General features: G+C 44.8%; 1 protein-coding gene across 1 annotated transcript in view; it reads left to right on the top strand.

Annotated features, from left to right (window-relative positions):
* Positions 1 to 7,612: 7,612 nt before the first annotated feature.
* Positions 7,613 to 16,681, top strand: part of SKAP1 (src kinase associated phosphoprotein 1) — a 285,865-nt gene continuing 276,796 nt past the window's right edge. The window contains 1 exon segment of the mRNA XM_047706864.1: positions 7,613 to 7,819. Within this exon segment, the coding sequence (XP_047562820.1) occupies positions 7,774 to 7,819 (46 nt within the window). The 5' untranslated portion in view covers positions 7,613 to 7,773.

Raw genomic sequence — 16,681 nt, 5'->3', positions numbered from 1 at the left:
GCAATATACATCTTACAACTTGTCATTAAGTGGATGGCCTCAATGATGTGATGCAACAGGCTTTGATTGGAATATTGAGCTCTGGAAAAGGGAATTCTGCATCAGTGGCCTCACGATACAGAATATCACATATTACTCAATAAGACATGTCATTGTGTTGATCGTGCATATGCTAAAAAGTACAGCAGCAGATAATAATGGTTGGAATCGCCAAAAATGCACTTTTCTTTAGGAATTTACAGCTTCTTGGTGTCCTTGGGGGTGGAACATGGAATATCCTGAAATTACAACTCGGGAAATGGAGCGAATCCGTTTGATTTAGTTTCCAATCCCCCAGAGTATGGGAATCTCTTTATTTTTTTTTCCTTAGGTTTTCTTCCTATTTCTCTATCTCTTCATTTTTTTTTCATCCAGCTTCTCGTTCACCTTTTTCCTTTTTGTCTTTCTTGTTTGCTTTATCCCTAGTCTGTCACCCCACTCTGTCACCACGATGCCTACCCCTTTCTGAAGAGTTAGCCATGTTGGCAGGCCTCCAGGATAAAGAACTTACTGACTCTGCTAGGGAGATGTAATCTGCCTTCTGACTGGTCCTTTCTGGGGCTTGTGTTTATAGTAGAAACTTGGTTTCTGCCACAATGAGTGAAAAGAGGAGTAAATATCTCATGCCTTCCAGACGAGTATTTTCCCCATGTGGTTTGGAGAACACTGCCAGTATTCCAGAACAGATGGGGCTGGGAGGAAATTTTTGGACGTGAACAGGGAGAATTTGCAGGCTGATTATCCCAGTGTGTTAGGGCCTGGTGTGAAGGAAGTCAAGACCCCTCTTTCCATCTCTTTGAAAGCAAGTTAGCTTCAAAAAGAGGAAAAACTCTCATCCTCGGAGACCAGTGACATCCATTTCTTGGCCAGTCTCTCCTCAGATGTCTTCAGTGAGCAAGGACATCAGGTGAGAGATTATGGATGATTCAGTATATACATACTTATTGAACACCTCTCAGGTGCTGATTGTTGGAGGGAACGCAGAAGTAATAACCAGAGCTAACATATATGAAGTGCTTGCCGTGTTGCAGATAGATATAAACATGATATGTATTTGTTCTTTGACTCCTCACAAAAACCTTGAAAATACTTTTAACATTGCCATTTTGCAGATGAGGAAATCGAGGCACGGAGTCGATAAGTAGTTCACTCAAGGTCACAGTCGGCGGGTAGCAGATGAGCTCGGAGCTCTCTGACTCTAGGGCCATTGTACTCTATCACCTCTTCGGTGGGGTCAAGATCGTGCTTTGGGAAGTGTATTCTGGAACTTGGATGATGGGTGCGGAGATTGGGTGCCAGGGGCTGGATTAGAAGCTATTTCAATATCACTTCTCAACAAAGATAATGAGAAACCAACCAGTGGGGACATCAGGATGCAAAGGAGGATAAGAATTCAAAAGCACTCGTGAGAAGGTTAAGAACGACAGGCTTGGTGGATGTTTGAAATGAGGATGAAGAAAGGTTTTCCATTTTGTGCTTAGATTACCGCCTTAGATTACAGCAATTCTTTCTAATTGTTACAATTTATTGGATTATACCATATATCACACGCATAGGTCATCCTATTTAAGCCTCACAATTACCCTGCAAGGTAGGGATTATAATTTCCAGTTTACAAATGAGGAAGCTGACGATCGTGGAGCTTTGCCCAGAGTCTTAGAGCTCGTAGGTGGCTGAGCCAGAATTGGGATACAGGTCTTTGTCATTCGTAAGCTTTTTACTGAGCTTTGCTGCCATTCTAAGGATGAAGGAGAAAGGGAAATAATAAATTGGTAGAACTGCTCAGATGTCCAGGTGGAAAAGTGGGACAGAGGTATAAATTAGAGAAGTAATGAGCATGAAGGGAAAAGTGAAGGTGGTGGGAGAATGAAACCACGGGGGGCTCGGAGAGCAAGGAGAAAACCAAGAGGAAGAAGGAGAGGAGAAAGGCAGGTGCAAACCTCTGGGGAATGAAGGGAGCCAGAGAAGGAGGCTGGGCAACAATTGTTAAGAAGAATGGAAAGACCAGGATAGTGCAGGGCCAGGGAAGCTGTGGCTCCTTAAAGCAAGAGCAAGTGGCCAATGCCACTCAAAGCCTCAGGGAGAGGCTGGGTAATGACCAAGAGCAGCTGAGAAGCGTTGATGACCTTGGGAGTGAGTCACCTCAACGGTGTAAAGATAGTCAGGTGAGGAGACAGGATGGGAGCTCTGAAGGGGGAAAGGAAGGAGAAGAAAAGACTTAGAGAAAGTAGCAGGGTCGAAGGCAGGTTTTTCTTTGTTTTGGTTTGGTTTTTAGGATAGAGGAGACCAAGAATGTGAGCAGACAGACGGGAAAGACTGAAGATGAGAAAGGATGTGAGATTGAAGCTCTAACAGGGGAGAGGGAGAGGGTGGGATCATGAATTCTCGTGGAAGAATGAGAGGACAGACATGCATCTTCTAGAAGAGAAGGAAAAGGAAAGCCTGAAAGCAACAGAGTAAGAACTAAGTAAGCACTCAGTCTTGTATATGAAAGAGAGTGTGGTTTACGCTATCAGGAAATGCTGCCAGGGAGGGAAGGCCAGGGATGTTTGAGAACAGACCTTTAGAAAGGGAAAAAAAACTAGAATGGACATGGATACAACTCTGAGAGCAAGGAAAAAACACATTTTGGGGATCTAAAGGCCATTCCATATAGGATGTCCATGGGGAAAGGTATTTCTACCCACTTTCTGACACTGAGATAACCATTGCTGCCTTGTCTCTGACTCTACGTGGTGCTTCTGTCAGTATTTGTGACTCATGGTGATTCCAGTCAGATCACATCACCTCCTGTTAGTGTGTGTTATTCTTCCACAGCATGTATGCGCCGGGGGCCCTGCAGGCCAGAGCTTTGCTATCAGATTCTAAATAACTTCCCCTTCTCTCACCTTGCATCCCTCTACCCTTACCTTGACTCCTCAGACCTGTAGTAAAGTGAGGGAGAAGAAAGGCCAGAAATAAAGGAAGGGGCTTAGAGGGCGTAAACTTTCACCCTTTGAAATAACAGATGAAAGGAAGCCTTCTCAACTTTAAAAAATTGCTATCCCTCTGTGATTTACCTGAAATCTCCTTAATCACCCCCAAAGAAATGGTTACGCTTCTGTATAATTTCCCAAAGTTCTCATGGCTGCAAACATCTAGCATACACAATTGGCCACGGCCCCACCTGCCTCCCATGCAGATTAAGCCCGTAGACGGGTCTCACATCTCACTCAGGAAGTGCATAGCCTCGTGTGGCTGCAGCTGACACATTCCGGGTGCCCCCCTCCACTTCAGATTCCCAAGAGAGCCAATCAAAGACAGAGAATGTCAGAGTCAGCAACCTCTTTGGTCTTTAGGGTTTCTGCTGGGCTCAGCAGTGCCCACGGGGGATGTCTAATATGGTCTAAGGGATAGGCAAAGAAGATACACACACACACAAAGTGATTAGGGAATATGGGAAAAAATAATGGGGGTGGGAGTGATAGAAAGATGAGATAAAGAACAAAGAAAGAAATGTTACTATTTAGATGGAGGGAGCCCAATAATGGCGGCTTCCCAATGACTTCCTTGTCATCCCTGGGCTGTAATTATCTATCTCAGGCATTCAATTCTACAAGAGTTTTGAACCAGTGTGAGAGGACCCAGATTCTAACACCAGCACGGCCCCTGGTGAGCTGAGCGGCCATGGGCAGAGCACTGGGTTTATGAACTGGATTACCCTGAACATAGCTTTGAGTTTTAATAGTCCCTTGTTCTGTTTTGAGCCTGTACCTCATTGAGAAGCTGCTCCCAGCCTGTTCCCTGATGTGAGGACCTGCTTATTTTGTCGTATGTATCAGCACCGTGGATCTAGGAGTGTGAACTGGACAGGGAGACCAGCCAAGTGCGTTTGTGTGAGTGTGTGGACAGGACCCTCCCGATTCAAAAGGTTGGCTAATGACTAAGAGCAGGGTTTCCGACGAGTTGTAGACACCCCGGGTTTTAAGGCCACTGAAGTGATGAGCCCACCAGCGCATCTCGCATCTGTCTCCTTTTCTGCAGGGGCGGCACGAGGCTGGGTTTGCGGGGCCTCGCAAAGCATACAGTGAGCCTGGTTCTTGGCACCGGGTGGAGGGTTGTGGCAGGGGGGGATACATCATCTCTCCTTCCACAGCCCTTAATGAAGTGTGCAGCTCTTGTCCTCATTAGGCCTCAGCATCGTCAATGAAAGAGTCAATAAACCCGCTTGATGGGGTTGGGACCGAGGGGCTGAGATGCAGCAGCCGCACATCCACAGGGCAGACGTCAGCTCCGCCACGTGTCGTGACCCAGTGCCCAGGGATCAATAACCTGCCCAGAATAAAGTCCGAGAGCCTGCCCTCCGCGGTCTCCTCTCCAGATCCGTCTCACCCAGGGAGGGGCGATGCCAGCCAGCTCCTGCTTTGCCTCCAATTGTTGCCACCCCATGCCATTCTGGGTGCCAGATGCTTTTGTTTCTTCCTGATTGAGCCCCCTGGACACCCCACAGCTGCGTATTTAGCGAGTGCCCACCTGGCATGAGAACATGGAGACGACATCTCCAAGCAGCCCAGAGGCTGGCCTGGGCCCGGTTGTTTTCTGTGTCTTCTGTCTGTTGACGGGGTGTGAGGGGCCCCAGTGGACTGGGTGGTGTATTTTCTGCAGTGTTGTGCTGCTAGACTCCATTCCTGGCTGCTCTGCATCTCTTTAGACACCCTTATCTTATCTAATTACAAGGAATTTAAGATTAATTTCGTGGCCTCTGCTCCAAAGGACCTCTTATCTGTGGGGGGGGGGGGCTTGTATTTTGACCTTGTCATTCTTTTGTTGTTTGCCTTTAAGGGGCGGGCAGCTTCGAAGGGGATGCTGTGATCTTGCTGGAATTGGGGCTGGGGGAGGGGAAGAAGAGAGAGGCAGACAGATCTGGGATTTGTGTATTCTGCTCCATCCTCCTGCCTGTGCTCGGAGACAGCTGGCTGCTTACTTCCGTGACAGCCACATGGTACCCAGCCACACAGCACAGGACCCGGGCAGGGACTCACCGGCTGCCAACCTCTCCAGATCCCTTTGATATTTCCGACAGAGCAGTAAAGGACTCTTGACTGTCACATTTTGCCTTGCCTCTCTCCACCTTCTCGAAGGCTCCTCAGTGTGGTTTCCATGGCTACCCCCAATCAGATTTGGCTTCTTGCGAAATTGGATTTCAAAGAAGGACAAGGCTTCAAAGGAATTTGTCCATTTAACAGAATGTCATTAGGAGTGAGGCTGACTGCTGAACCAGGGTCCTCAGATGATTAAGGAGGGGCCGCACTCATGTGTGGAGGCAGGTTTCTGTCTGCAATGAGGAAACTTGATACAACATGACAACGCCGTATTGCAACCTGCCAGTCACCCCTGCACACTACCCAACTCTGCACCTCCCTCTCCCCCTGTCTGAGACCCAGAACGGATGTAGAATACCTATGCCTCCAGTTTCTGCTGCTTCCTTTGGTAGAAGTAAGCTTTGCAGGCATTGAGGCCTAAGAGAACATAAGATTACCCAGGTTCACTGCTCTTCGCCAACAACTCATTAGCTTGTGGCCTATATTAGCATTTGACAAATATCCTTGACGAAGGTGTGTTGGGGGGGGTGTTATCAAATTTTCTCCCACTGCTGAGAGGGAAAGCAAGGCAAGGTGCTGAGGTTACCCATAGGAGGGACTTTGTTTCCTTTGCTTTTTTAAGGACAGTTTCAGATTTATAGAAAAATTACAATGCTAGTACAGAGAGCTTGGATCTCTCCTCCCTTGCTTTTTAACACATCATAAGTACTCAAAAATGATTCCAGAGCAGTTACAATTTTATAGAAGGAGCAATTGATAAAAATGCCCTAGCAGCCTAGAAAAGCCAGCCTATTGTTAAATTTCCAGAGCAAGAAAGAGCAGCAGCAGCCAGAGTCCCCAGAGACTTGCCAGCCCCTGTCCCTTCACCCCCGGCCCAATTTGCTGCAACTTGTAGGTGGGTCATGTGATCCTGAAACCAAGGGACCATCCCTCTTCAGACTGCAGGACGTGGACGTGTAAAGATGACTCAAAACCACTGCACCCCTTAAAGGATCAAGACCCCAACCTTGGGAAACTATGCCAGGAGGCAGGCAGTGCTACGTCATGTCATTCTGGACAGTTTCTCCTTGGGGCTCCCATCCTCATATCCATGGTTCCACCATGATTTTCCCTGGGGCTGCCGTAAAGACCACCTCACCCATCTTCCCTGGGTTCTCTCCCTTACTGCTTCCAATCCTTCCCACTATTCAGTAGGCTGACTCTGAGACTAGAAGCTACCTTTTTTATAAAAAAGTAAAACGGTAAAGATAAAGCAAGATGGGCAATATCACACACTACACAGGTCTCTCGCCAGCTCAAAATTTTTCATTGTCTCCCCAGTACACAGGCAGTTGAGTTCAAAATCCTTGCGCTGACTTTCATAAACCTTCACAATAAAACTTCAAGTTTTCTTAACAACCAGAATTTCCCTGCACCATACAGTAAAAGCGTTGTTAGCTGTTCCTCAAGGAGAAGGTTTTTCCCTCTTTGTTTACTCTGGTGGCTCCACCTGGAAAGCCCTTGTGCCCCTTCGAAGTCTGGTGTATTCAGAGCCCATCTTGAATGCCATATGCACATTAAACACAAACGCACCTACACTTTCCTCCTTTTTATATTTGTCTCCCTTCCTTTACGGCTCATGGCACTTTACACCTTCATGGCACTTGGTTTATTGTGCTTAAAAAAGTCCCATGAAACTATTTTGAGATCATTGAGATCCCTAGAAGTTAAAAGAAATGATACAGTGATCCTCTCTACCCCTTGCTCAGTTTCCCCCAATTGTAACATCTGGCGGTATGACAGTACCCTTATCACAATCAGGACCCCGACCCCTACTGTAGTTTGGATAAGGGGAGGAGGACATTTTCCTGTGATCTTGTCCTTCACTTTCCTGCCTTTGTCAGCTGTTACAGGGTAAAGGCTTGGTTCCCCTCTCCCTCGGCCTTCTCCCCAGGTTACCCCTTCCTTTCCTCACATCCTTTCAGCTTTTGTGAGGAAGGGACGCTGGCTCCCTGTATCCAGGCCGCTCGGCTTCTCCCCAACGTTGGTGGCTTCATATCATTTATTGGGACGAACGGCCATTCCTTTGAGCCAGCTGTTTTGCCGAAGAAGACAGTGAACGTTCTGCCCCGGTTTTCTGGGCGTGGACGTGCGAGGTCGGGAACTGCCCGCTGCTGGGCTTGGCGGGGACGAATCTCCTCGGATTCTTCCTCTTTGCGCCCCATCTCGGGCACCACCGTGGCTATTAAACCCGTCCCCGGAGGCGAACTGCCCCGTGCTGAGGACAGAAAGCGTCCCAGGAGTTGAAGTTCCTTTGGGCCGCGTTTAGTCTTTTGTTCTGGTGGGGGGTTTGCCTGGGCGGCGCTCCCCGCCCTCCAGTCCTCCCACCTGAGGGCGCCGCGGGAGTGGCGCGTGCACCCGCGCACAGGTGTTTCCCCCCCCTCCCCACCGCCCGGGGCGTGCCCCCAGCCCGCCGCGCGCGCCACTTCCTGAGCGCGCCCCGGGCCCGCGGCCCCGCCCTGCGGACAGGCCCGGCAGCCGCCGCAGTAGCGGCAGCGACAGAGGTACAGGTGCCTCTGCCAGGCGACAGCCGCCTGCCAGCCCGCCGGCCCTGGCACCAGGCCTTCACGCCCCTCTCCCGCCTCACACACCGGCCTCCCCACCGCCCGGCCAAATGCAGGCCGTCGCCCTCCCCGAGGAGATCCGTTGGCTCATGGAAGGTAACGCCCTGGCCTAGCCCCAAGCCCCCCTTCCCGGCCCCCTGGGAAGTCCCTCGGGAGCAGAGCTGGAGGCTCAACCCCGAGACGCCAGGGGCTCCCAAGACCGGCCTCTCTGCAGCTCCATCACCCACCACCTTCTAGAACCTCAAGACTTCTAGAGCCTTCCACTCTTCACAGCCCGATTTCCATCCTGCCTTCCCAGGGTCCCACTCACTCCCCTCAGTTCCACATTTTCTTTTGCCTCGAGGCCTCGCCACCTTTCCATGTCACCTCCGGCCAGGTTCTTGGGGGCCCCTCCATGTCACCTTGCGTGGTCTGTGGCCCAACCCTTTCTCCTCCCGACAGCCCCCCGCGACTGTGGGGTTTCGCCTTCCTCCCTCCCCAGCCCCGAAGCCCCCCAGCTTCCTGCTCAGAGCTCCTGAGGCTCTCAGGGGGCTGTGAGGGGCTTGTGGGATGTGGTGGGCCAAGGCCTGGGGGTTAGTGTGAGTTCTGTCCGCGAGGAAAGCCTGTGCCTCCCTTTGCCAACTGAAGACTTCTGGGGGTCTTGCTGTCCACCCAGGGAGGTACGTTTCTAACTTTTCTAGAAATGCCCCCTCCTGGTGTGTTTACCTTCAAACTGTGGTGCCTAAGCAGTCCCCGTAAGAGTTAAGGCCATTCTCAGCTACACTCCACAGATCCTTCTAACGCTGGAAAGAGACTTTTTGCTAATGGGCGATATGGCCTGCTCCATTCACACTTTTTTTCACAGCGAAAGTAACTTGCTTTCCTGTAACTGACCTTCCTGGAAGGACAGAGGCCTGGAATCCGTGCTTGCATACAGGTCCCAGGAGGAAACTACTCTGAAGTAAGCCTTTTGGCATCCAAGTGACATTTTTGACACATATTTAACAGATGGTCTGCTTTGGGCAGGTCAGACTTTTGGCAAGGAGTATTTTTTTTCCCTCGGTTTCTCTCAATTTAATTGGTTTTATATCTCCATTACCTTGTTATCTTGCTATAAATGCCTCCTAATCAAATATTTGGCAGTCCTTTTGATCTCTGTAGCACTGTTTCCATTCTGGATTGTTTCTATGTAAAAGCTGTCAACTAGGTATTTCTTCTGAGGTGAAGTTTCCAAAATCCACTTCACTTATGACCTGAGTAAATCTAAACTTTCAGAGTTAGAAAAGTATTTGTAGGGTAAAATAGCGTCGTCTGGGTATCTGAGAAGAAGCAATCCAGTCTTTCCCTCTGCCATTGGTTCAATATTGGATATTGAACGTAGAGAGAGAGGCTGTAAGTGTGGTGGTTTCTGGGAGAGAAGGAACTGTGTCAAAAAGTGTAATTCTGCCCTTGCACTTAAAAATGTAAAGTGATTCTTTTTATTGGTATCTGTCATTTGATGAGAGAGAACCTATTTTACAAGCTTGTTAACCTGTACTTCTGTTTTGTGTGGAGCCTTAGTAGTAAATTCCTCTTTATTTTCAGAGGTTTGCAGTGAAATCCACTCCTTTAACATTTTTGATGTGCTGTTCTTTATTGTTCAAAACTGACACTTTGGTAAACAACTCATTTCTGCACCTGCCACCTTCCTTTAGCTTAGATTATTTTCTTGTTAGCTGACTGTTTTTAATTGAAGTCTTCAGATCTCCTTCTAAAGCAGAACCTTTGTTTGCTGACAAGTAGAGCAGGGTATGAATGGAGATTAATTGCATGTCACATACTTCTGTGTCAAACTTGCTGTGTCTTAACAATCTCTGTTGGAGCTTGGGTCTTTAGAATCTATAGGGGAGTCTGAGATTAAATTTTAAGGAGCTTCATTGGTTAATGCATTTCTTTAAGGCTTTTTTTTTTTTACAGTTTGCAATCAGAATCTGAATCTGAAAGGGGGGAGAGAAGATAAAGGGATTCCAACCAATAATTCTATTGAAAAATGTTTGAGGACTATGTTTTTGAAAGGTTCATGTAATCATAACAGCACATTGGTTTTAGATTTTTTTTTTTTTGGTTCTGTTTTGTTTTTTTATGAAAGATTGTCTCTGCTGTAGACCCGCAGAATTATTCATTATACTACAAATAATTTGTGGATATTGGAAACCCATAATGGCTTTCAATTTATCCTCTGTTGCTGTGTACTTGTCTCCCCACCACACACACTTTTTAAGGTTAACTGTTGACAATTAGAAAATATGTAGGTCCTGATCTCTATATTGTCATTCAGTGGAGAGAGTCACAGGGTGAGGGAGCTGCTACTTCAGGGCTGCCCACATGGCTGTGGGGGTGGAGATTCCACAATGAATTACTACTTTCATAAACCAAGGCAGAAGCATTTGCACAGTGATTTAACGCTGGCCATCATAGCCATAACTTAAGCATTTATTTATTTATAACTACACGAGCATAAATGACAGGGACGTTTTTTGACATAATATGTGTGCTTTTAAAAATAAAATATGCAAAGCATTATGAAAGGTTTATGCCAAAATTTTGCATAATGAAGAAGGGAACAGAAATGTTGAAGGTCTAAAATTAATTTTGTTTAAGGAGAAAATTTTAAATATTTGAAAATGTTTCATTTGACCCAGAAACTTTCTGGGAATCCGTGTTACTGAAATTAAAGGACACGAAGCGTATGTACAAGGATCCATCTTAACTGTCCCATGTGTTGGGAAAGGCGGTGTGATGGTATGAATGAATTATCCATCTTTTGGAATATTTCACAGTCATTAAAAAGAACGTGAAGGATCTATATATAGTGGCTTGGAAAGTGTCCATATATATATATTTTTTTAAAGATTTTTTTCTTTCTTTATTTGAGAGAGAGAGAGAGAGATCACAAGTAGGCAGAGAGTCAGGCAGAGAGGGGGAAGCAGGATCCCCGCCGAGCAGAGAGCCTGCTGCGGGGCTCGATCCCAGGACCCTGAGATCATGACCTGAGCTGAAGGCAGAGGCTTAACCCACTGAGCCACCCAGGTGGCCCAAGTGTCCATATTTTTTTTTTTTTAAGATTTTATTTATTTATTTGACAGAGAGAAATCACAAGTAAGCAGAGAGGCAGGCAGAGAGAGAGGAGGAAGCAGGCTCCCTGCTGAGCAGAAAGCCCGATGTGGGGCTCGAACCCAGGACCTGGGATCATGACCTGAGCCGAAGGCAGCGGCCCAACCCACCGAGCCACCCAGGCGCCCCCCAAGTGTCCATATTTTTAAGACTAATAATATATAATCCATTTTTAAAAGATTTTATTTATTTATTTGACAGACAGAGATCACAAGTAGACAGAGAGGCCGGCAGAGAGAGAGAGAGAAGCAGGCTCCCTGCTGAGTAGAGAGCCCAATGTGGGGCTCAATCCCAGGACCCTGGGATGATGACCTGAGCCGAAGGCAGAGGCTTTAACCCACTGAGCCACGCAGGCGCCCTTATAATCCATTTTTATTTGAAAACAAAAAAGTGAACCAACCCCTCCCTCCCATAGATATGTATTTTTGTAAGCCTAGGAAGAAATAAGAATATACACCTAGCTGGTAATGTTGGTTTCTTTGGGAGGGGAATGAGAGGGTGGGGGGAGACAGATTATCATTTTTATTTCATACATCTTGTGTTGTGACATTGACCATCTATTACTTTTGTTAATCAGATGAACAACCAGTAGAGTTATTTAAAAGAAAACAGAACAACACAAAAGACAGAAGCTTGGAGAGGTCATAGTGGTCAGAGTGCTAAAGGAAATAGCGTTGACTTAATACTGTTAAGGTTATGATTATGTTTTTCCCTTGTTAGCTCGGGGTGGGGGGCAGGGTATGTGTGTGGAGGAGGTGGGGATTTTTTTTTTTTTTTAAAGATTTTATTTATTTATTTGACAGAGAGAGATCACAAGCAGACAGAGGCAGGCAGAGAGAGAGGAGGAAGCAGGCTCCCTGCTGAGCAGAGAGCCCGATGCGGGGCTCGATCCCAGGACCCTGAGATCATGACCTGAGCCGAAGGCAGCGGCTTAACCCACTGAGCCACCCAGGCGCCCCGGGGATTTTTTTTTTTTTTTAATGCTTTCTTGGATTTTTAGCAAATGTTAAAGCAGCCTAACTCAGAAATAATTAAAGTAGAGTAACTCAGGAAACAGCTTTCTCAGATAGACTTTGTCAAGCTCTCTTATAGAAATAGTAACTAGTCCATATCAGCAAATAAGTACCTTACAGATAAGTAAAATGAAAGGTGTTTACTGCCTTATTGAAAGAGGAGGAAATATTCAGGTCTGTTTTCAAATTATCAGGCTTCAGATGTAGAAGTTATCTTTTTGTTTTTGTTTTGTGATAACCATACTGAAAACAAAAACAATGGAGTGCTGGCAGCTTGCATAATCTTTGTTCCACAGATATAAACATAATCAGTTTCTTCCTTGTCTTTGTATCCCTGTTTTTGAAGTCAGAAGCACAAGAGGCAAATGTGAAGGAGGTAGAATGTATATATCTTCAGTTCACAATGTGCTGTGTGTGATGGAATGGGGAGTACTGATTTTATCCTAATGGCTAATAAGTCCCACCTGCCTCCAAGGTACCTAAATCCTGCGGGGGAATATGGAATAAAGCCAAAACAACATCCACATCCAGGCTGCATTGTAGCAATTGCTGTGTTAACATTAATTCTGATACGCCTATGGTTACTTATTTTTAAACTTCCTTGGAAAGAAGCAGTCATTAATCACATCCTTCTAGATTGTTCTCCAGATTTGTATTGGTCGGTGCAGCCAACCATAAAATCCTTTTCAATATAGTAAAATTCCAACTCTGTGCAACTCACAGGAGTGAGCTGCTCTGGAGAGCTAAGGATATTCTCTTTAAGCACTCTTTTTATCATAAATACTTGTAATCCATCTTTTTCTTCTTTCTTTCTTTCTTTTTTTTTTTAAGATTTTATTTATTTATTTGTCAGAGAGAGAGCACAAGCAGGCAGTGTGGCAGACAGAGACAGAGAGAGAAGCAGGCTCCCTGCTGGACAAGGAGCCCGATATGCAACTGGATCCCAGGACCCTGAGATCATGACCTGAGGCGAAGGCAGAGGGTTAACTGACTGAGCCACCCAGGTGTCCCTGTGATCAATCTTTTTCTAAAACGTATTAGGAATTTTTCTCACTTCCTCAACCAACCAGTCTGTGTTCAAAGGGACTGGCCTTTGAACAAAATTTAACATGAGAGTTGTTATAGTGAATGTGGGTTATCGTATTTGTGGAAATATTTTGAGTTGCTTAGGGATGATTCTGCCGTAATTGTCCCAGTACTGCTTTGTGAATGTCAATGTCTGTTTTGTATTTTTATTTTTGTCAATATTTTCCTACTGTGAGGCTAGGCCTATCACTTTACACCACGCACAGCATGTCTGTAACAGTGCTCCTAGAACATCAGGTAATGCTGGATCTGATAATGTGTAAAAGAAGGTTTGAAGGGCTCTTTTGATGAACACAGTACCCTGACCTTTAGGTGTGGAATTCGTGACATGCATTTTGGCTGTTAAGAGTCTCTTTTGCTTAATTTGTGGTACTGGATTGTCTTCTAACTAGGTGATGCTATCAAAAGGTGAGATATAACCATACTTTTTTGTTTTTTATGTTAAAAATGTCTCTGATTATTAAAGTAATAAGGCTCATTGTAGAAAATTTAGAAAACACACAATGATAACATGGTCACCCATGGTCAAAAACTGTTAAATTTCCATGTATTTCTTTCAGTTTTTAGTGTACGTACGTACTTTCAAAGTTGGGACATATTGTGTGGATAGTTTTGTATACGGATGTTTCCACTTATAGCCTCTCAGTTGCTAAGGTCTCCTGAGCATTTTCTCAGATCATTAATTTTTTTTTTCTTTCTGGTGATTTAGAAGTTATACATTCAGGTTTTATTCCACTGGTAGTTTTCCCGTTTTGGCTTAAAAAAAAAAAAAAGCGCACCATGTCCCTTTGATTTGGCAACATTAAGTATGAAAGGGTGTCTTTTGACTCTTTCTTTTAGTGTGAAGTGTGAAATTGCTATCATCTGAGATTTTAAGTAATCTCTATATCCACTGTGAGCCTCGAACTCACACCCGGAGATCAAGAGTCACATGCTCTACTGACTGAGCTGGCCAGGTGCTCCAGGTTCAGAGAATTGTTCATGAGGGACGCCTGGGTGGCTCAGTTGGTTAAGCAGCTGCCTTCGGCTCAGGTCATGATCCCAGCGTCCTGGGATCGAGTCCCGCATCGGGCTCCTTGCTCGTCAGGGAACCTGCTTCTCCCTCTGCCTCTGCCTGCCATTCTGTCTGCCTGTGCTCACTCTCTCTCCCTGTGCTCACTCTCTCTCCCTCGCTCTCTCTGACAAATAAATAAATTAAAAAAAAAAAAAAAAAAAAGAATTGTTCATGAGACTTCAGACTCAGAGAATTGTTCACGTTTTAGTATGTATATTACATTACAATAATTATTTTTGATATTTGTGTAATATTTTAAAACCATAGCTATAATGCCGTCTTTTCCCTTTAATTTCTCATTGCTTACTTTTGGCACCATGGCTTTTTTATCCGTGAACTTTTAATTTTATCTCTTAGATATTTAGACTGGGCTGATATGGTAGCCACTAGCCACAGGTGGCTATTTAAGTTTAAATTAAATAAAACAAAAAATTTGCTTCCTCAGCTGCAGTAGCTACATTTCAGCTGCTCAGTATCCGTCCTGACTACTAGATTGGACAGTGCATAAAACTCTAGTAGATGGTGATCTAGAATATAATCCTGAGTGAATTTCTCAAAGAGGGTTCTTTGATACTCTTCTTACTGATCCTCTGCGTGTCTGAGAATGTGTCAGTCTAGTTTCATATACACTTAGGCTTGGGCATAAAATTCTGGGATTACTATCTGCCCATTCCTTCCTCTTCCTAAGTCACCCTCTAGAAGTGACCCATTGTCTTCTGGTCTTGTGGAGGAGAATTCTGATGTCAGCCTGATGTCTTTCTTTTACAGCCCATTCCTTCCACCTTCTGCCTGGATGTTTACAAGATACTGTTCTTGGCTCTCTGAAATGTCACTAGATAGTGTCAAGGACTTAGGCTTTTTAATAATTTTGCTCAGTTTGTAATGAACCCGCTTGATCTATAGACTCAGGTCTTTCTTAAACTTGGGAAAGTTTTCTGTTATCACTACTTCTGCTCCATTTGCTTTATTTTGTCACACTGGGGTTTCCATTATGCATTTATTAGATCCCAATCTACTCTACTATTTCACCTCTTCTGTTTTATCTGTTACTGACTTCATTATGATTATAAATTCAGCATTCATTTTGTTTTAATTTCTCTGTATTTTTTCCTTACTACTCACTGTTTCCTTTTCATTACATCTGCAAAGCTCTGACTTGTAGATATAATGACTTTTTGTATATTTTTGAGACTATGAATTAGAAATTTTCTATATATTTCTTTAATAATAAATCTACTTCAGAGGGAGGCATTTTTTCTAGTTGTTCAAGATGGTCTTTTTTCTTTGAACTTTAGTGTCTTCTCTTAGGTCCTGTATGGTTTTTTTGTGTTCAGTTTGCCTAGATTCAAATCCTGTCTCTGCCACTTTCTTGCTACCTGTTTGACTTCAGGTCTCAGTTTCCTCATCTGTAAAATAGGGATAATAATAGTACCTATCTCATAGAATTTACATGAAGAATAAAGGAATGAATATTTGAGAAGAACTTAAATAGTATCTGGCATATATTATACATCATATAAATATTTGGTAAGATTTTTGAAAATTACTTTCTTTGAGAAAGTCTTACCAGTTTTTTGTTTGTTTCTTTAGTTTGTTTTGTTTTGTTTGCATTTGCCTCTTCATAGGAAAGCTTCCAGACATGGCCTTTTACCTATGTTGGTGATTTCCCTTTGCTTCTCTAAATTAGGGGAAATTTGTAGGGTTTCTTTCAGAGTCCTCTCTTTCCTTCTTTCCTTAGATTAGAGTCCTGTAATCATTCTGTGAGAGACTTTATGGAAGAAGCATAGAGGAAATTTGCTTCATTACTAACTTAGGAAAAATATGGGCTCCTTATCCTGTTATAGAATGCTGTGTCTGTATGTATTCGTGTGTAAGCATGCAAAATAGCCCTTTTGCTTTACTCCTCCATTGAAAAAAAAATGAAAGGTTTACTCTTCCTCTTCTTCCTTTTTTTTTTTTTTCCTAAAGATTTTATTTATTTATTTTGCAGAGGCACAGTGAGAGAGGGAACACAAGCAGGGGGAGTGGAAGAGGGAGAAGGAGGCTTCCCTCTGAACAGGGAGCCCGATGCGGGGCCTCATCCCAGGATCCTGGGATCATCATCTGAGCTGAAGGCAGACGCTCAACGAATGAGCCACCCCAGGCGCCTCCCTTCTTGTTTTTTAATATATATATTTTGGGGGGCACCTGGGTGGCTGAGTTGGTTAAATGTCTGCCTTCTGCTCACATCATGATCTTTCAGGGTCCTGGGATCGAGCCCCATGTCAGGCTCACCACTCAGTGGGGAGTCTGCTTCACCTCTGTCTACCCTCCCCACACCACTCATGCTCCTCTCTCAAATAAATAAATAAAATCTTTAAAAAAATAAAATATATATCTTTTAATTGGTAGAAATATTTGAACCTCATTGTGGGTATACGCTAGATGTTAGGTGGGCTGCCCAGACCTTTGAACTCTAGGCATGATCTATTCCTCATGCAAGTGCAAGCATCTCCTAAAAATCTTAATATTTCTCAAGGAGCATGCATTCTCAGGGTTGCCTTCCCTGCCAGGGTCTTAGCAGCCCTGAGTCATATAGGCATAAACTTGTGGATCCCAACTCAGGTGATTTTATCTCTCAGGAGACTTTTGGCAACACACGAATATATTTTTTGGGGGGGGGGGGGGTTCACA

Source organism: Lutra lutra, chromosome 16 (genome assembly GCF_902655055.1).
Source record: "Lutra lutra chromosome 16, mLutLut1.2, whole genome shotgun sequence".
Classification (NCBI taxonomy): Eukaryota; Metazoa; Chordata; class Mammalia; order Carnivora; family Mustelidae; genus Lutra; species Lutra lutra.
The sequence above is the reverse complement of the archived record's forward strand: the minus strand, read 5'-3'. Positions and strand labels throughout refer to the sequence as shown.